This window comes from Bufo bufo, chromosome 8 (assembly GCF_905171765.1).
Source record: "Bufo bufo chromosome 8, aBufBuf1.1, whole genome shotgun sequence".
NCBI lineage: Eukaryota > Metazoa > Chordata > Amphibia > Anura > Bufonidae > Bufo > Bufo bufo.
In genome coordinates this window covers 66,671-87,581 of record NC_053396.1, presented here as the reverse complement: position 1 = coordinate 87,581, position 20,911 = coordinate 66,671, and the positions used below count along the sequence as shown (strand labels likewise).

The 20,911-nt window shown below is 44.9% G+C and overlaps 1 protein-coding gene across 1 annotated transcript in view; it reads right to left on the bottom strand.

Annotated features, from left to right (window-relative positions):
- Window positions 1–2,752: 2,752 nt before the first annotated feature.
- LOC121009260 (surfeit locus protein 1) overlaps window positions 2,753–20,911 on the bottom strand; it is a 51,794-nt gene continuing 33,635 nt past the window's right edge. Inside the window, exons 8-9 of the mRNA XM_040442257.1 lie at window positions 3,555–3,636; window positions 2,753–3,207 (exon numbers count right to left, since the gene is read on the bottom strand). Coding sequence (XP_040298191.1) covers window positions 3,144–3,207; window positions 3,555–3,636 — 146 coding nt within the window. The 3' untranslated portion in view covers window positions 2,753–3,143. The remainder of the gene's footprint in view (window positions 3,208–3,554; window positions 3,637–20,911) is intronic.

Sequence of the window (20,911 nt, the reverse complement as noted above, 5' to 3'; positions counted from 1 at the left end):
CTGCCTCGACTACCGGAAGCTCAATGACCGGTCAGTCACTGATGCCTACCCCATGCCCAGGGTAGACGAATTGTTAGACCGGATGGCAAAAGCGAATTACTTGACCACTATAGATCTGTGCAAGGGATATTGGCACAGACGGGTTGTCTTGCCAAACAGAACTGGAGCCATTGCCAACAGCTTCTCGGGCATCCCCAAGCCAACCCGTTGGGGTCTAGGCGGGTATGCTGTCCCATGGAACTAAGGGGGAGCTATGTGACAAAACCCCTGTTTTTAGGAATGCCTAGCCTTTTGTATTTCGTCTGCTGTTCGTGTAGTTAGCCCTATTTCGCCCTTTAAATGTACACAAACCACCCCCTCTGCCTGTGATGCAGTTAGCGAACACAATGAGCATTGCCTGTGACGCAATTGACAAACACAATGGATATTGCCTGTGATACATTTAGCAAACACAATGGGCTTGGTCGTCGACCGCATGGAACTATGTCCAGCCCCTTTATCCAATTATCTCCAGGATAGAGAGGAGGGATTTTACTGTTCATGTGGGAGTGTGTTATATCTTACTGTACATTGATTGGTCACTGTATTTTGTGTGCCTGTCCTCCACAAGGTCCACGTGGGAGTAACCCTTACTGTTTCCTAAGATAGTTAAAGAGAGCAAATCGTTTAGTAACATCACGCATACCTCGGACGTTCCATGAGATGAGTTCTATGGCCCCCATAGTACCTCATGAAAAATAATAAAAGATCCCCCTATAACCAGCTTTGTAATGGCTTCCCTAGAATAGTTAGATGTGGACACTGCGCAAAGGTAACCCTCGCCCTCCCACCCCACTATACAACAAGTATTAACTCTCATGCGAGAGTTGGGGCTGTGATACGGCACCCAGCCCAGTAGTGTAGCAAACAAAAACAGAAGTTGTAACCCGTATGATGTTGTTAAGACACCCCAAATGATCCGACTCAGGGATGAGTGATGGAATACAGGTGGCAAAATGATAGCCTTTAAATTCACAGGCTGTACCGCATTCATTCCCCTCCTCTCCCGAACTCGCCTTGCATACATTTCTATTAGGCATCCTTCCATTTTCAAAAATGGTGCAATACAATATAACATAGCACAACGTAACATAGTGCAATATGATCCCCTCCCAGTAAGAACTCTAGAAACCCTTAGGCTACGTCTACACGACGACATTTGTCGCGCGACAGATAGGGCACAACTACACTGCAACATTTGTAGCGCAACATTTTGTTGCACCAATGTCGCGCAACAATTTTTATAATGGCAGTCTATGGTGTCGCGCTGCAACATGCAACATGCTGCAACTGCGACGCAACAGTCGCAGAAAAATCCATCTTGAATGGATTTTCTGCGACTGTTGCGTCGCAGCATGTTGCAGTGCGACACCATAGACTGCCATTATAAAAATTGTTGCGCGACATTGGTGCAACAAAATGTCGCGCGACAAATGTCGTCGTGTAGACGTAGCCTTAATGCAGACCCAAAGTCCTAGAACATTTAACCGCACACTAAACTCTATGCACAGTCCCGATTATATACTTATCGCCAGGGGCAACGGCATAGTCGTCGGCAAATGCAGTCCCACAAAGCTTCTTAACTTCCAGAATGTCATCCATAGGAGAGAAGTGTTTTTTCATTTTCAAACGTCAAACCCTCCTCACCACTTCTGATCACGGACTCTAATGCCCCTTGCACCGGAGTAGAGACCGTGGAATCCGCAGACCTCAGACCCTTCCGTTCATTCTGCCTGAGAAACCTAAAAACCTTCATGAATATCTGTAATAAGGCTGGTCCAGTGCCCCATAGCATTGCCAGGCAGAGTGCCCTCACTGTACCAGGCAGTTACCTCCTGCACTGATGTACTGGGTGGTACTCACAGCTTGGGCCTGTTTTAAGCTCACTTCATTATGGCTGTGGCTGGTTCTCAACCACAAAGCTAAAGCCTCTTCATTCTGCTCCATCTGCAGACGCTGCTACAAGAGATCCAGAAGGTGGCAAATTTCCCATGTACTAAAAATTTCCAGATGAAGCACTCAGGATAGTAAGGGCTCTTTCACACGAGCGGATGCCGTGCGGGTAATCCGCTGCGTGAAAGAGAGGCAAGCCCCGCTCCGGACAGCAGAGACACGGAGCATTAACATGATTGATAATGCTCTGCGCCTCTGTGACCTTTTTACTACAAAATCACGGTGACAACTTTATCTCACTGTCATTTTGTAGTAAAAAGATCACAGAGAGGCCCGGAGCATTATCAATCATGTTAATGCTCCGTGTCGCTGCTGTCCGGAACGGGGCTTGGCTCTCTTTCACACAGCAGATTACCCGCACGGCATCCGCTCGGGAGATTCTCAATCAACCATAGGTGGGATTCATGAGGAAAGGCGAGATCAGTCTGACTCTAAACCATGATCCCGCTGTGGTCCCTGCTGATGTATGTGGAGGCTGCATACAGGCACCTCCAGTCCAATTATACCCTTTAATCCACCCACTAATCCGCCCCCTGGCTGTAGGTCGCTCAGTGCACCGTCCCTGAGAGTTATGCCTTAATCTCTCGAAGGAGCCAGCATTTGAACATAATCTCAGCTCTTTCCACTGACATCACGAAGTTGCCGATGTCGTGGCTGTGGACCACAGTACTGTTCCTTCATGGGCACCTGGGACAAGGCTGTAACAGGCAACGCTCACCTCCAGGTCCACGGCACATACAGAATCCACGCCAGCTTTCAATGCAATCATTTATTATCAGGACAAGAAAACTTAAACTGGAGACAGAGATCCTTATATGACAGACTGCATTGTTCTGCAATCACCCCATGCGAGTATTACAAGCAGCTGAAGTTACACAAAATACCCGAGTGGCCAATTACTTGACGGACTGATGGGTTTAAATTTGTACCCTGGGACTGATGGCAGCCGCTTACATCATATCCAGGGGCAAAGCTGTCCTTGGGCTCTCTGTCCTCCCAACCTTATGGCTCCTGCTCAGCAGTGGGGTCTAATGGCTGGTTGGTTTGTAATAAATCTGAACATGTAAGCGATATTTGGAGTGACCAGTCATGTGTACCTGGCCCAACATGTTTGCAATGATCTGGTCCACTGCAGAAGTACAAGGACACTACTAGCGGGCTTTCCGGATGAATTTCTGGAACCACAAGAGAGAGGTTAAGGCCGAGAGGGAGAACCTGGAAATTAGAGAGAAATGAATGACATCAGCATGGATAACATCCCCCTGGAGACAACATATACTTGGACTTCCCAGCCACTCTGGCTTCTCCTGCATCTTCCACAGCAGGTTACTAGTGTCAGTAAATCTACTGCATACATCATGGAGGCCGGTACCAATGTGCGATGAGCAGGAACCCGATCCTGCATCTGATGTGTGCTGGACCCTTGTAGTGGCCTCCATGGGTATGTGCACTGGTTAGTGGGCATGGGCTCACCTATAATGACACTATGCAGCTTAGTAACTGTGGGTACTAATACTTGCACATCAGTCAATTCACTGCATAATAATGTGTGTAGATCTTACCAGGTCACACTGTACTGCAGGTGGTCATTTCTGAGTGCCACGCGCGTCTGTCCACCAATCGGGCCCCCAGGGACTGTGCTTTCTGAGATTAAACAGAGGAGGCCCATTAAAAGTTCACTGCATTTTCATCAAACTTAGCATAAACCAATACACATTTTTCTCCAGTTATCACCCCCATCTCCTAAGGCAACATTCACTGGAAGTTCTGTGATAAATCTTTCTTGAAAGGATGAGACAGACTACCAGCTCACTGAGGGATCAGGTTACAACTGCATAGCGAAGCCCAATGAGAGAGGATGGGGGTAAGGAAGCTGCATATAGCCACAGACAGGGAGGCTCCAGCTAATAGTACATTTTTCTTTTTATCTTACCCAAAGTTCTTTATTCACATCTACACTGCTCAGTACTTCTCTATAATGCCCTTTATTGTATTTTTAAGTGATTTCTAGGGAGCAGAGTTTTCACTCTCTACATGTTATCTATGGGAGGCCTGATAGCAGCTAGTGTCCATCCACAAGCTCAGGGAGAGGTGCGAATTAGGGAACAGAGGGGAATACTGGTGATAAATGGCCAGATATAATGTTACCCCTCCCAAACCAGCTCATTTAACCCCTTAAGGACCAGGCTACTTTTCACCTTAAGGACCAGACTGATTTTTGCAAATCTGACATGTGTTAACCCTTTAAATGCTTTTACATATCCAAGCCATTCTGAGACTGCTTTCTCGTCACATATTGTACTTCATGACAGTGGTAAATTTGAATCCAAATATTTCATTTTTATTTATAAAAAAAAATAAATAATTATATTTCTATGCTTTTAAAACCGATAGTGATACCTCATATAATAGTTATAACTTTACATTCCCCATATGTCTACTTCATGTTTGGATCATTTTGTGAAAGCCATTTTATTTTTTGGGGACGTTAGAAGGCTTAGAAGTTTAGAAGCAAATCTTGAAATTTTTCAGAAAATTTCCAAAACCCATTTTTTAAAAAGGACCAGTTCAGATCTGAAGTCATTTTGTGAGGCTCACATAATAGAAACCACCCAAAAATGACCCCATTTTTAGAAACTATACCCCTCAAGGTATTAAAAACTGATTTTACAAACATTGTTAACCCTTTAGGTGTTCCACAAGAATTAATGGAAAATGGAGATGAAATTTCTGAATTTCACTTTTTTGGCAGATTTTCCATTTTAATAATTTTTTTTCCGCTAACAAAGCAAGGGTTAACAGCCAAACAAAATTCAATATTTATGGCCCTGATTGTGTAGTTTACAGAAACACCCTATATGTGGTCGTAAACTGCCATGTCACATTTGAAGACCCCCTGATGCACCCCTAGAGTAGAAACTACAAAAAAAGTGACCCCATTTTGGAAACTACGGGATAAGGTGGCAGTTTTGTTGGTGCTATTTTAGGGTACAGATGATTTTTGGTTGCTCTATATTACACTTTTTGCGAGGCAAGGTAACAAAACAAAATAGCTGTTTTGGCACTGTTTTTTTGTTTTGTTATTTACAACGTTCATCTGACAGGTTAGATCATGAGCTATTTTTATAAAGCAGGTTGTTATGGACGCGACAATACCAAATATTCAGTTTTACATAATAAAGCATTTTTGAAAAAAATTTGCTTTTAGTGTCTCCACATTCTAAAAGCCATATATATTTTTTTTTTGGGGGCGAATCTCTTAGGTAGGGTATCATTTTTGCGGGATGAGATGACGGTTTGATTGGTACAATTTTGGGGGGCATATGACTTTTTGATCGCTTGCTATTACACTTTTTGTGATGTTAACACAAAAGTTATTTTTTACGGTGTTCACCTGATTGGTTAGGTCATGTGGTATTTTTATAGAGCATGTTGTTACGGATGTGGCGATGCCTAATATGTATACTTTTTAATTTTTTTTTACATTTAAAACAATAAAAGCATTTTTGAAACAAACAAAAAAAATATATCATGTTTTAGTGTCTCCATAGTCAGAGCCATAGTTTATTTTACTTTTTGGGCGATTGTCCTATGTAGGGGCTCATTTTTTGCGAGATGAGGTGACGGTTAGATTGTTACTATTTTGGGGGGCATCCGCCTTTTTGATCGCTTGGTGTTGCACTTTTAGGTATGTAAGGTGACAAAAATGGCATTTTTTGACACAATTTTTATTTTTTATGGTGTCTATCAGACGGGGTGGATCATGTCATATATTTATAGAGCCAGTCGTTACAGACGCGGCGATACATCTGTATTGTAATGCATTGCCTGTTAGTCCATGACACTGAGTCATACACTAACAGGTTGCCTAGGAGACGGGCCTGAGGCTGGATCTCCTCGGCACCTGTAGAAGGCAGGTCGCGATGCCGTGCAAGGCATTGGGCAGCCTCTGCATGGCATCAAGCTGCCTTTTGACACATTGAGTCCCCGCCACAGCAGCGCGGGGACTCGATGCGCTCCCTCACCCGCTGGAAACAACTTTATGTCGGGGTCAGCGGGGACCGTGGTATAGAAGGGATTAATCCACCGGCATCACTGTAAACAGGGAAACACATTGAAATTGTGCTGAAGAGAGGGGGATCAATTTGCGCTGCTCATTAGTGTGCAAGGATGCCAAAGAAGGGGAAGAACTACTCGCAGTCTGACAGAGTGGATCATAACCAACATGGCGCCGGCGTGGAGCGCAACTTAGCAGATTTGCCAGGGTGTCGGAAGGGGTGAGGGACTGGTCCCAGAGCTCAGTGGCAGCAACAATGTCCTCCTCTGACCAGGAGGAGCGATCATCCGATGAAGAGGGTGAGGGAGCTAATGGCCGTGAGGCCCCTATTAGAAGAGAATCCACAGAGGGGAAACCTGCCCCCCACAGAACAAGAACCCACTCTTAAAGATATCAATATTGAAGTGGGAAGTCTGAGGGAAGATATATCCCTGATCAGAAATGACATGCATAAAATCGCTGCGAAAAGAGGGTGTCGGTGATGGAAGATGAGGTCAGACCTCTCAAGATTGCTTCTAAGTCAACGGCAAGAGATATTGCTGCCCTATTTGCCAAGGCTAATGATTTAGAGAATAGATCACGCCACAATAATATCAGAATAGTGAACGTCCCGGAAAAGACGGAAGGTGTGAATGCCACAGACTATATAGAAAAGTGGATCTATTAGAAGTTTCAGGACAAAGAACTGTCCTCACTTTATGCTGGGGAAAGGGCTCACAGGGTGCCCACAAGACCACTACCACCTGGTAGGCCGCCGCGACCAATACTTGCTAAAATACTGCATTTTAAGGACAGAGATGTCATCTTGCTGGACTATTCTACAGAGGTCCAGAAGAGGAGGACACGTTTCCTGGATGTTAAGAGGAGACTCAGAAATCTGCAAATTTAATATTCCATGCTGTTTTCGGCTAAACTAAGAGTGGTGGCCCTGGGATCTACACGGTTCTTTGAGGATCCAGAAGAGGCGGCACAATGGCTGGATTGCCATGAAAATCAATTGAAAGATCAAAACAAGGTCACCTGAGAAGTTGGCGTCCAGAAGGATATGTTTTTGTTGTTCCACCCGGCTTCTTGGGGTGTTTTCCCGTTTCTCTTTTTTTTCTCCCGCTATCTTTTTACCAGATTGTCCAGGATGACAACTCGTCACAGGACATTTCCACTGATGCGACAATCTGACTGACATTTTACTACCAGTTTCTCTGGGGCAGGAGTGTGAGGTGCATGGAAGATGCTGATAACAGTTTATGTTTCTGAGGTTGGGAATTGTAGGGCTGAACATGCTGTGTACAAAGGTGGGCAAGGTTGCTTGGGATTGCCCTATTCAAAGGATGAATTGGGGCTATGCCTTTTGGAGAAGATCCTATATTTATGGCAAGGGAATAGGGGAGGGGGGAGCACTCACTCCGGCATGGTTATGGGAATAATTCGGTGCTCTGTGTTAATGCCGAGGATGTTCTTAACAGGTGGGGGTCACTTTTCTGCCTTGATTCTGGAATATCCAGCAAAGAAAATCCCAGCAGCGGACTTGTTTTCAATCAATTATATTCTTTTATTGTAACTCAGAATAGGATAATCAGAGCGGACGTTTCGGCCCGTCTAGCCTTTCTCCACTGCATGATGACTAATGAAATCTGATCACATTTATAGGTGCAGGATCACCTGGTCATGACATCATCAGCTGATTAAACAAACAGGAAATGACCTATATAACACAACAGAGTGTCCAATCGTGTTATCCTGCAGGCCCAAACACCTTCAACTCTCAGCGTGGCATTGCAGCCTGCAAAAAGAACACTCCAAATGATAAACAATTAGAAACACATAATCTCGTAATCCCTATTCATCCCCCTTGGTTGTAAGGTATCCAATGTATGGATTCAATATGCCCCCCTTTTAAGTAGTAATTTTTTCAGACCACCACCCCTCCTTGGCTGATGTACCCGCTCTATAATCTGGAGTTTTAATTGTGAGATGGAATGATTACATTTATCAAAATGGAACGGTACAGGGAATAACAGATTCTTTTTCCGTATAGTGTACTTATGTTCACCAATACGGTCCCTTACTGTCTGCACGGTCTCTCCCACATACAGTAGACCGCAGGGACATTTTATGAGGTAAATCACGTTTGTGGTGTCACAGGTGTAATAGCCCTTGATCATATACGGTTTTCCAGTATGTGGATGGTAGAAAAACTGGCCCTTTTGAACATTCGAACATTGCATGCAATGAAGGCAGGGGTATGTACCAGATTTTTGATTAGTGAGGGTTCTTTGTATCTGTCTCCCTCTAGTACTCCCTATGTCAGCCCGGACTAATTGGTCTCTCAAACTTGTGCTACGTTTATTACAAATGAGAGGCATGCTTTTAAATTCCTCCACTGTTGGATAGGACTTAGCCAGAATGTGCCAATGTTTCCGTACCACATTGTCAAAATGGTGATTAAAAGAATGAACCTGTGTACAAACGCTATACGGGTACTCTTATTTTTGTTATATGTTGTAGATTGTCCCCCACTGCTTTTTATAGCCTCCACCAATATCTTACCAGGGTTGCCTCTATCCACAAATCTAGAAGTCATTTCCTCTATCCTGTTACATTGTTTCTCAGGGTCTGTCACAATGTTCCTGACCCGCATATATTGGGATTTGGGAATGGCTTTCTTAAGTGCTGGAGGATGGGAGCTCTGAAAGTGCAAAATGCTGTTTTTATCCGTTTCTTTTCTGTATAGGTCTGCACACAAGTGTCCATCCTCATTTTTCATCACCACAGTGTCCAGGAAATTCACAGAATCACGACTGTAAGTCAAGGTAAATTGCAACTCATCCCAAACATTGTTCAGGTACTGGAAGAACTGAAGGAGGGACTCGAGTGGCCCCACCCATACGCAAAACACGTCATCAATAAATCTTTTCCAAATCAAAGCAAATTTTTGAAAGTCATCATAAGTGTAGACATATTTTTCTTCAAATGAGGACATGTATGCATTTGCGTAAGGCGGGGCCACATTCAAGCCCATCGCGGTCCCACGTCGCTGCAAGTAGGAGTCACCAAATAAAAAATAATTCTCATATAATGCCAGCTGTAATAGTTCCACAAAAAAATCCTGTTTCTCCATAGAGTGTGGACTCAACCGTAGAAGCCCTGATATTGCATCCATACCTTTATTGTGCTCTATAGACGTGTACAAACTGGCCACGTCTATAGTTACAAGCCAACCATCTCGTGAGATATCTTTAAATTCCTGTATGGATTGTAAAAAGTGTGCAGTATCCAGCAGGAATGATTTTGTTTTCCGCACCAGTGGTGTCAGTATTTTCTCTAGGACTATAGCCAGAGGGGATAATACAGAGTTTAGAGAAGCGACAATTGGTCGACCCGGAAGATCAACCAAGGTCTTGTGCACTTTAGGCAATATATAAAATACTGGCGTCACAGGTGAGTGGTTAATCAAAAACTCATACAGTTTTTTTATCAATGAACCCACATAGCTCATAACCAAGTTGTGAATTTTTTTCTTTATGTCAAATACGGGATTTCGATCCAGTATTTGGTACGTGTTAGTGTCACTTAGTTGTCGATTCACCTCTTGTAATCATGAATAAGACCAAATACATACAATTGAGCCCCCCTTATCGTCAGGCTTGATAATCAGGGATTTGTCCGCCATCAGATCATGTATTGCTGGTCTCTCCTTTTTTGTAATATTCTGTTTAACTTGTAATTCCCCACTTCTGGCCATGTCCATTTCTTTTTTTATGTCATTAGTCACCAGGTGTACAAATGTCTCCACTGGATGGTAACTTTTAGGTGGAACAAAGGTACTTTTGATACGTAAGCCCAAGTCAGTAAGTTTTAGTGTGTCACTAACGTTATTTTCGCGATCACCAGAATCGCGCAAACTCTGAAATGGTGATTGTTCCTTCACTGAAAAGTGTTCCTTCATTCTCACCTTACGGAAAAATTGCTGGAAATCTATATCCATTTGAAAAGGAGTCAAAATGACTAACAGGGCTCTGATTATCCTATTCTGAGTTACAATAAAAGAATATAATTGATTGAAAACAAGTCCGCTGCTGGGATTTTCTTTGCTGGATTTGCAAGGTAATTTACATATTATAAAAATAGGGTTTTAGCAAATTCTACTGAACCAAAATTATTATTTTACTTATGTATGGATAAATCGCAGTGTAGGGGTTATTATTAAGCAAAAAAAAAAAAAAACGGTTTAGTGGGCTGACAGAAGCCCTTTAACTAGGATCGTGAGCTGTTACTTTTGTCTCAACTTTGATTCTGTAATATGACAGGCATGATTAAGATACTCAGCTGGAATGTGAGGGGCCTGGCTGACACCAATTAGGCTACTTTCACACTAGTGTTCTGCTGTCCGCTCGTGAGCTCCGTTTGAAGGGGCTCACGAGCGGAGCAGAACGCTTCCGTCCAGCCCTGATGCAGTCTGAATGGATGCGGATCCGCTCAGACTGCATCAGTCTGGCGGCGTTCAGCCTCCGCTCCGCTCGCCTCCGCACGGCCAGGCGGACAGCAGAACGCTGCTTGCAGCGTTCGAGGTGTCCGCCTGGCCGTGCGGATCCGTCCAGACTTATAATGGAAGTCAATGGGGACGGATCCGCTTGAAGATGACACCATATGGCTCAATCTTCAAGCGGATCCGTCCCCCATTGACTTTACATTGAAAGTCTGAACGGATCCGCTCAGGCTACTTTCGCACTTAGAAATTTTTCTAAGTTATTAATGCAGACGGATCCGTACTGAACGGAGCCTCCGTCTGCATTAATATGATCGGATCCGTTCAGAACGGATCCGATCAAGCGCAAGTGTGAAAGTAGCCTTAGCTTCATAGTATTTTTCATTACCCGTCGTGTTTTCAGCCTGCCATATGCTGTTTACAAGAGACGCCCTTAACTAAAAGCACAGTACATTGGCTACGGAAGTCGTGGGTAGGATACTCGGCGCACGCGGTCTTTTCATCGCAATTCAGGGGAGTAAGCATATTAGTACACAAGGGTGTCAGATTTGAATGTATTAAAGAGTTCCTGGACGAGGAGGGAGGTTCGTCTGTGTATTCTGCAGCATTGAAGGTATTCAAGTAATATATATCCCCCCGCCGTTCTCACTGACCCCCCTGAGACGAATATTAGACTTCATGGCAGAGCATCCGGGAATCCTGTGGCTGCTTGTTGGGGATTATAACTGTATATCGGGGGAACGTCTAGATAGGTGCAGGGTGGAAGGAACTGGGAGATCACCAGGAAGCTCTGCGTTATGTAACATTATGAAAGAGGTCGGCCTGGTAGATGTATGGAGGGTGCGGCCCCCTGCAGCTCCGCCACATATCAGTCTGTCCCGAATAGATGCAATGCTTATGATGGTCCAGTCTTCTGATGATCAGCCTAGATCGTGATCAGATCATTCCCTACTGAAGGTGGAGTTGGACTTGTCCGTGGGGGCCAGGCTGGGGCTGACAATGTGGACATGTAATGCAATTTGGCTGCAGATTCTGGGGGATCTGACAAACATGAATGATGTTCTACAGGAGTACTTTACAATTTAATGCGGTTACGGCGTCTCCACATGCAGTGTGGGAGGCCATGAAAGCTTATTTGAGGGGGCTTTTGATTAAGTCCATTAGTACACACAAAACTCGGTCTAGGGAAGCGGATGTTAGGACTCCGAAAGCTGTGGCAGATGCGGAGGAGGCCTTTGGGGCAGCACCGTCACAGTCTACCAGAAGGGCACTGAGAGAAGCGCAGGAGCAATTAAGATGTCATTTGCTTCAGTCTGCCGAAAGGAAACGCATCTTTTATTAACAACGGAGAAAGGGTGGGCCATATGTTATCCGTTATCTCTAGGGCCCAACAAGGATCGACATGTATAACTGAATTTGTGTGGGTACAGAGGATATCCTGAAGGGATATACTTCTAGGGCCTCTGGTTCGGAGGAGCTACTAACATTTTTACGGGAAGCTGAACTACCCAAATTATCGGCAGCGGCGAAGGAACAATTAGAAGCACCTATTAATTTGGAGGAACTAGTGGAGGCTTTAAAAGATATGGCCAATGACAAGGCTCTGGGATCCGATGGCATTCCGGTGGAGGTATATAAGAGATTCCAGCGAGTGCTGCTGCCGGGACTGCTGAGGGTTTTGAACTACTCTTTTGAAGTGGACTCTCTCTCGGACTATGCAGGAGGCGCTCATAGTAGTGATACCGAAGCCAGGGAAGGACCCGAGACTTCCTGACTCGTACAGACCCATATTTCTTCTCACGTCCGATGTCAAACTTCTAGCCAAGGTCCTGGCAAAGTGATTGTCCAAAGTGATTCTTACTATAATACATCCAGATCAGACGGGCTTCATGCCTCAAAAATCCACCGCTATTAATATTCGCAGAGTATACACCAGTCTACAGGTCTCGGCGGATAATTGCGGAGATAGAGTTGTTCTCTCTTGATGCCGCCAAGGCCTTCGATAGTGTGGAGTGGGGATATCTCTGGGGTACATTAAGTTGTATGGGCTTTGGACAGCGCTTTATTAAATGGATACAGGTATTGTATTCTAATCCGAAGGCAAGGATCAGAGCTAATGGAGGAGTGTCCTTTATTCACCTGGCTCGGGGGACTAGACAGGGATGCCCGCTGTCACCCCTACTGTACTGCTCGCCTCCTCAGCACTCCCTCAGTGCGCCTGCGCCGATGACGTCTTCTCTTTCGGTGACGTCATCGGCGCAGGCGCACTGAGGGAGTGCTGAGGAGGTGAGCGTCCGTCTCTCAGAGCGCCTGCGCCGAATGAAGACAGGCGCGGGATTTGAAATGCTGACAGAGCCAGTCAGAGGAGGAGAGCGCTCGCTGGCCCTGTCAATCAACTGGAGGAGGGGGCGGTTTTTTAAAAGGAGGATGCAGCGGCTACCAGCAAGTAGACGCCCTACTTGCCGGTAGTGAAGTGATTTGCATATTTTAAAAGATCGATTTTTTATGAAACAAAGCCACAGACCAAGGTAAGAGCCCTATACACTGCGTGCAGAATTATTAGGCAAATGAGTATTTTGACCACATCATCCTCTTTATGCATGTTGTCTTACTCCAAGCTGTATAGGCTCGAAAGCCTACTACCAATTAAGCATATTAGGTGATGTGCATCTCTGTAATGAGAAGGGGTGTGGTCTAATGACATCAACACCCTATAATAGGTGTGCATAATTATTAGGCAACTTCCTTTCCTTTGGCAAAATGGGTCAAAAGAAGGACTTGACAGGCTCAGAAAAGTCAAAAATAGTGAGATATCTTGCAGAAGGATGCAGCACTCTTAAAATTGCAAAGCTTCTGAAGCGTGATCATCGAACAATCAAGCGTTTCATTCAAAATAGTCAACAGGGTCGCAAGAAGCATGTGGAAAAACCAAGGCGTAAAATAACTGCCCATGAACTGAGAAAAGTCAAGCGTGCAGCTGCCAAGATGCCACTTGCCACCAGTTTGGCCATATTTCAGAGCTGCAACATCACTGGAGTGCCCAAAAGCACAAAGTGTACAATACTCAGAGACATGGCCAAGGTAAGAAAGGCTGAAAGACGACCACCACTGAACAAGACACACAAGCTGAAACGTCAAGACTGGGCCAAGAAATATCTCAAGACTGATTTTTCTAAGGTTTTATGGACTGATGAAATGAGAGTGAGTCTTGATGGGCCAGATGGATGGGCCCGTGGCTGGATTGGTAAAGGGCAGAGAGCTCCAGTCCGACTCAGACGCCAGCAAGGTGGAGGTGGAGTACTGGTTTGGGCTGGTATCATCAAAGATGAGCTTGTGGGGCCTTTTCGGGTTGAGGATGGAGTCAAGCTCAACTCCCAGTCCTACTGCCAGTTTCTGGAAGACACCTTCTTCAAGCAGTGGTACAGGAAGAAGTCTGCATCCTTCAAGAAAAACATGATTTTCATGCAGGACAATGCTCCATCACACGCGTCCAAGTACTCCACAGCGTGGCTGGCAAGAAAGGGTATAAAAAAAGAAAATCTAATGACATGGCCTCCTTGTTCACCTGATCTGAACCCCATTGACAACCTGTGGTCCATCATCAAATGTGAGATTTACAAGGAGGGAAAACAGTACACCTCTCTGAACAGTGTCTGGGAGGCTGTGGTTGCTGCTGCACGCAATGTTGATGGTGAACAGATCAAAACACTGACAGAATCCATGGATGGCAGGCTTTTGAGTGTCCTTGCAAAGAAAGGTGGCTATATTGGTCACTGATTTGTTTTTGTTTTGTTTTTGAATGTCAGAAATGTATATTTGTGAATGTTGAGATGTTATATTGGTTTCACTGGTAAAAATAAATAATTGAAATGGGTATATATTTGTTTTTTGTTAAGTTGCCTAATAATTATGCACAGTAATAGTCACCTGCACACACAGATATCCCCGTAAAATAGCTAAAACTAAAAACTACTTCCAAAAATATTCAGCTTTGATATTAATGAGTTTTTTGGGTTCATTGAGAACATGGTTGTTGTTCAATAATAAAATTAATCCTCAAAAATACAACTTGCCTAATAATTCTGCACTCCCTGTATAGGGCATAGTCGTTCAATAAGGTTTTTAACAAGCCCAAAAATGAAAAATGTGTTTTGGGGGTGACAGAAGCCCTTTAAGTAGTTAGGGTTAGGGATGAGGAGTTAAATTTGTATCCGCTGTTGGCAAAATTTAGAGTAAAGATTAGAGCATGGTGCAAGCTGTTTCTATCAGTAGGGGGAATAGTTAATCTCCTCAAGATGGTAATGATGCCTCATCTCCTATACATACTCCACAATGCCCCTGGATAGTTTCCATAGAATTAATTCCATCTTCAGGGATTTAGTATGGGGGGGAGGTCAGCCTAGGATAAAATTGCAGTATGCCAAGACGGCAGAGGGACTGGCTGTACTGAATCCTTGGGTCTATTACTTAGCAGCGCAGTGTCAACACTTTAACCACCTCCCAACCGCCTAACGCACGGATGCTTCTGGAAAGTGGTTGATTCATTCCTCCTGGACGCATCCGTGCGTCATCTCGCGAGACGCGAGATTTCGGTCAGAGCCGGCCCGCGCATGCGCATCGCGGGCCGGCAAAAGTTAAAGAACAAGTTCGTCACCAGCCTGCCAGCAACGATCATTGGCTGGCAGGCTGGCGATTTTAAAAAAATCCAATCACAAGCCATATAACAGATCATATTAGTAAATATGGTCTGTTATATGGCTTCTCTGCTCCTCTGCTGGTCCTTTTCGTCGGTTGGATCCAGCAGAGAAGCAGACTGAACTGTGAGTAGCACCAACACTACACTGTAGCCCCAGATCACCCCCCTGCACCCCAATTAACCCTTTGATCACCCCTTTGATCGCCCCTGTCAATCACTAGTGAAAGGAAAAAAAAGTGATCAGTGTAAACTGTCACTTTTTTTTTTCACTGGTATTGACTGTTAGGTTTTAGGGTAGTTTAGGCCCCTTGGTTAGGTAGTTTAGGGTTAGGGTTAGTGTCACCTTAGCTCGCCCTCCACCCAAAACGCAGTGTTTGCCCGATCAGGCCTGATCGGTCGCCCACACGTGCGTTCACCCACGCCCGCCCCACCGCAGTGACAAAAAATATATATTTTTTGATCACTGCACATTCACTTTACACGCACTGCGGCGATAAAAAAATCTGTTTTGATATTTTTTATCAACCGCAGCGGCCTCCGGTACTTCGCTAGCCTCCCCTTTGTAAGACAGGCTTGCTTTTTTTCTTGGGTAGTCTCAGGGAATACCCCTAAATTTAGTAGTCCAAAATGTCAAACAGGGGGTATTCTTCTGAAGAGGCCTACAGGATTCTGACCCAGTCGGATGAGGAGTGGGAACCCTCATCTGACGAATCTAGCGGGTCAGAATATGAACCTGTAGAAAGCAGTGGCTCTCTGACCCAAAGTTCGGACGAGGAGGTGGAGGTCCCTGACAGCACCAGGCGTACCCGGCCCCGTGTCGCTAGACCACAGGTTATGCAGGATCCGCTTCAAGAGAAGCAGAGTGGGGCTGTCGCTGCCGGATCACGTGGTGAGGCATACACCAGCAGCGCAGCCCTTCCTGGACCTAGTACCAGCACTGCCGTACAACATGGTGACGTGGCGAGCACCAGAAGGGCAGTTGAAGCTGGTACGGTGGCACGTGCAGTAGTTACCCCGTCGCAGCCACCGCACAGACAGGCCCGTAGAGCCCCTAGAATCCCTGAGGTGCTGGCAAACCCTGATTGGCAGTCACCAACTTCAGCCGCACCATTAGTTCCCCCTTTCACCGCCCAGTCTGGAGTTCGGGTTGAGACGGCTCAAATCGCTTCGGCCCTGGGATTTTTTGAGCTGTTCTTGACTGCGGAGCTCTTGGACTTAGTCGTGGCAGAAACAAACCGGTATGCCACACAATTTATAACCGCAAACCCGGGAATCTTTTATGCCCAGCCTTTCCGGTGGAAACCAGTCCAAGTTTCCGAAATTAAAATTTTTCTGGGCCTTCTCCTCAACATGGGCCTAACTAAAAAGCATGAATTGCGGTCATATTGGTCCACGAACCCGATTCATCACATGCCCATGTTCTCTGCTGCTATGTCCAGGGCACGATTTGAGACCATCCTGCGTTTCCTGCATTTTAGCGACAACACCACCACCCGTCCCAGAGGCCACCCAGCTTTTGACCGGCTCCACAAAATTCGGCCCCTCATAGACCATTTCAACCAGAAATTTGCAGATTTGTATACCCCCGAGCAAAACATCTGCATAGACGAGTCCCTTATACATTTTACCGGGCGCCTTGGCTTCAAACAATACATCCCAAGCAAGCGTGCCTGGTATGGGGTCAAATTGTATAAGCTCTGTGAAAGGGCCACAGGCTATACCCACAAATTTCGTGTCTATGAGGGAAAAGATCAGACCCTGGAGCCGGTCGGTTGCCCTGACTACCTGGGGAGCAGTGGGAAGACAGTCTGGGACTTGGTGTCACCCTTATTCGGCAAGGGGTACCATCTTTATGTGGACAATTTCTACACAAGTGTGGCCCTCTTTAGGCATTTGTTTCTAGAACGGATTTGCGCCTGTGGCACCGTGCGACCTAATCGCCGGGGCTTCCCCCAACGGCTCGTTACCACCCGTCTTGCAAGGGGGGAGAGGGCTGCCTTGTGTAACGAAGAACTGCTCGTGGTGAAATGGAGAGACAAGCGTGACGTTTACATGCTCTCCTCCATTCACGCAGACACGACAATACAAATTGAGCGAGCAACCCGTGTCATTGAAAAGCCCCTCTCAGTCCACGACTATAATTTGCTCATGGGAGGGGTGGACTTCAATGACCAGATGTTGTCTCCGTATTTAGTTTCCCGCAGAACCAGACGCTGGTATAAGAAGGTGTCTGTATATTTAATTCAATTGGCTCTGTACAATAGTTTTGTTCTCTACAGTAAGGCTGGGAGAACAGGATCCTTCCTCAAATTCCAGGAAGAGATCATCGAGAACCTCCTGTATCCAGAAGGTTCCGTGGCCCCATCCACCAGTGTAGTTAGCCGTCTACACGAGCGACATTTCCCCAATGTCGTTGCTGGTACCTCAACCCAACCGTCACCCCGAAAAAGATGTTGTGTCTGTAGCAGGAGTGGAATAAGGCGTGACACCCGCTATTTCTGTCCTGACTGTCCTGACCACCCTGCCCTTCGCTTAGGAGAGTGTTTCCGGAAGTACCACACACAGGTACACCTAGCATAGGGATCGCATCTCACCAGGACAGGCACACAGGGCTATTAGGGCCCATTCACTCACAGCTGCTGCAAACCTCTCCTTTCACCTGGGATAAAGTGCATAACGTACTTCGCCACATCTTTGGGCGATTTGCGCTTTGCACATTGACCCATGGGGAAGGAGAGGTTTGTTCTATAAAGGTAAAAAAAAAACAAAAAAAAAAACACCAGTAAGCAAAAAGGTTAATGTTCAGTTCAAAAAGTTAAAGTTTAGATGTTCTCTTCCAAAGTTAATAAAATTATTGTGTTGCGGCCTGGTTTTTTCTTTTTTTTTTACCTTCCAGGTGGACTGATGTGCATTCTGACAGAAGCATTGCGCTGCTGTCAGATTACACGCAAGTCGGTGTATGCGGCGCTGCAAGACGAGATTTCTCCTCTGCAGTAAAAGATAAGTTTGCCGAGGCATATGATGAGCTGAGGAGGTGGCGGTGTTCATATACTTTGGCAAACACTTTGTATATATAAAAAAAAAAATCCCGGCAATGATTTATTCATCCACATCGATTGATGTGAATGGAGAAATCTGGTTTGCCAGGGCATACGAGCTAAGTGGGTATGGATGTTGGGCGGAGCTCCTATGTCCTGGCAGACGCCTTTCCCCTCCTTTTTCTTTTTTTGGCAGAGATTTTTTCATCCACATTGATCGATGCGAATGAAGAAATCTGTGCCGTTCATTTTTTTCTTTCAGCCCAGAGGCTGAACGGAAAAAAAAATCTCATTACCCGTATGCTCAATATAAGGAGAATAGCAGAAACTCCTAATGCTGGGCATACATGTAATGATTGCGGAGACCCTCAAATGCCAGGGCAGTACAAACACCCCACAAATAACACCATTTTGGAAAGAAGACACCCCAAGGTATTCGCTGAGGGGCATATTGAGTCCATGAAAGATTGAAATTTTTGTCCCAAGTTAGCGGAAAGGGAGACTTTGTGAGAAAAAAAATAAAAAAAATCAATTTCCGCTAACTTGTGCCAAAATTTTTTTTTTTCTATGAACTCGCCATGCCCCTCATTGAATACCTTGGGGTGTCTTCTTTCCAAAATGGGGTCACATGTGGGGTATTTATACTGCCCTGGCATTTTAGGGGCCCCAAAGCGTGAGAAGAAGTCTGGTATCCAAATGTCTAAAAATGCCCTCCTAAAAGGAATTTGGGCCCCTTTGCCCACCTAGGCTGCAAAAAAGTGTCACACATGCGGCATCTCCGTATTCAGGAGAAGTTGGGGAATGTGTTTTGGGGTGTCATTTTACATATACCCATGCTGGGTGAGATAAATATCTTGGTCAAATGCCAACTTTGTATAAAAAAATGGGAAAAGTTGTCTTTTGCCAAGATATTTCTCTCACCCAGCATGGGTATATGTAAAATGACACCCCAAAACACATTCCCTAACTTCTCCTGAATACGGAGATACCAGATGTGTGACACTTTTTTGCAGCCTAGGTGGGCAAAGGGGCCCACATTCCAAAGAGCACCATTCGGATTTCACCGGCCATTTATTACAGAATTTGATTTCAAACTCCTTATCACACATTAGGGCCCCTGGAAAATGCCAGGGCAGTATAACTACCCCACAAGTGACCCCATTTTGGAAAGAAGACACCCCAAGGTATTCGCTGATGGGCATAGTGAGTTCATAGAAGTTTTTATTTTTTGTCACAAGTTAGTGGAATATGAGACTTTGTAAGAAAAAAAAAAAAAATCATCATTTTCCACTAACTTGTGACAAAAAATAAAAAGTTCTATGAACTCACTATGCCCATCAGCGAATACCTTAGGGTGTCTACTTTCCGAAATGGGGTCATTTGTGGGGTGTTTGTACTGTCTGGGCATTGTAGAACCTCAGGAAACATGACAGGTGCTCAGAAAGTCAGAGCTGCTTCAAAAAGCGGAAATTCACATTTTTGTACCATAGTTTGTAAACGCTATAACTTTTACCCAAACCATTTTTTTTTTTTACCCAAACATATTTTTTTTATCAAAGACATGTAGAACAATAAATTTAGAGCAAAATTTATATATGGAGCTCGTTTTTTTTGCAGAATTTTACAACTGAAAGTGAAAAATGTCATTTTTTTGCAAAAAAAATCGTTAAATTTCGATTAATAACAAAAAAAGTAAAAATGTCAGCAGCAATGAAATACCACCAAATGAAAGCTCTATTAGTGAGAAGAAAAGTAGGTAAAATTCATTTGGGTGGTAAGTTGCATGACCGAGCAATAAACGGTGAAAGTAGTGTAGGTCAGAAGTGTAAAAAGTGGCCTGGTCTTTAAGGGTGTTTAAGCCATAGGGGCTGAGGGGGTTAAAGGCTGGTCGGACTACACACTAGTTGATAGGACTAGTCAGATTCCGCAACAAAAAATAGGTGGGAAAGATCTTACGTGGATTCTGGAAGGAGCAGGGATTCATGGAGGAAAACCTTCCCTTGATAGGGCTCATGAGAAAAGTGTGGCGTAAGGTTAAGCAGCCGAGAGGTGTTATGGGCACTAGGGAATTGGCTCCGCTCTGGAACAATCTCCTTCTACCCGAGTTCCTCTCATTGACAGTAATGAATGATTGGAAGAACAAGGGGATTCTTAGGAGAGGTGATTTATTAGATAATGGGGTGTTTAAATCATTCAGGGATATACAGGAGGTATTTCAAATCCCGCGCACGAGTTTCCACCAATATCTCCATTCGAGTCATGCATATGACACTACGATTAGTATTATTAAAATAGAGACATCCCAAAAATGTGTGCTTTCAGGGGGGGATAAGAGGCCTGATATCTCTGCTTTCCACAATGCTGCTGGATACATTCCTGGATTCCCACCCATTGACACGGATGAAGAAATGAGAGAGAGATGTGGGGGAGACATCGCAGGAACATGGAGGTGATATTTCAGATGCGGTGCCGCTGGTGTCTGAGTGAACAGGGGAAACTATCCCAACTTTTCATTATATACAAAACGCCAATATTTTAACAGCACATTGGTGTCAGAAACAATGCAAAGTGTCAAAGATGCTTATTGGAGCCGGCTGATCTGCTTCACATGATGTGGCACTGTCAGAGATTAGACAAGTACT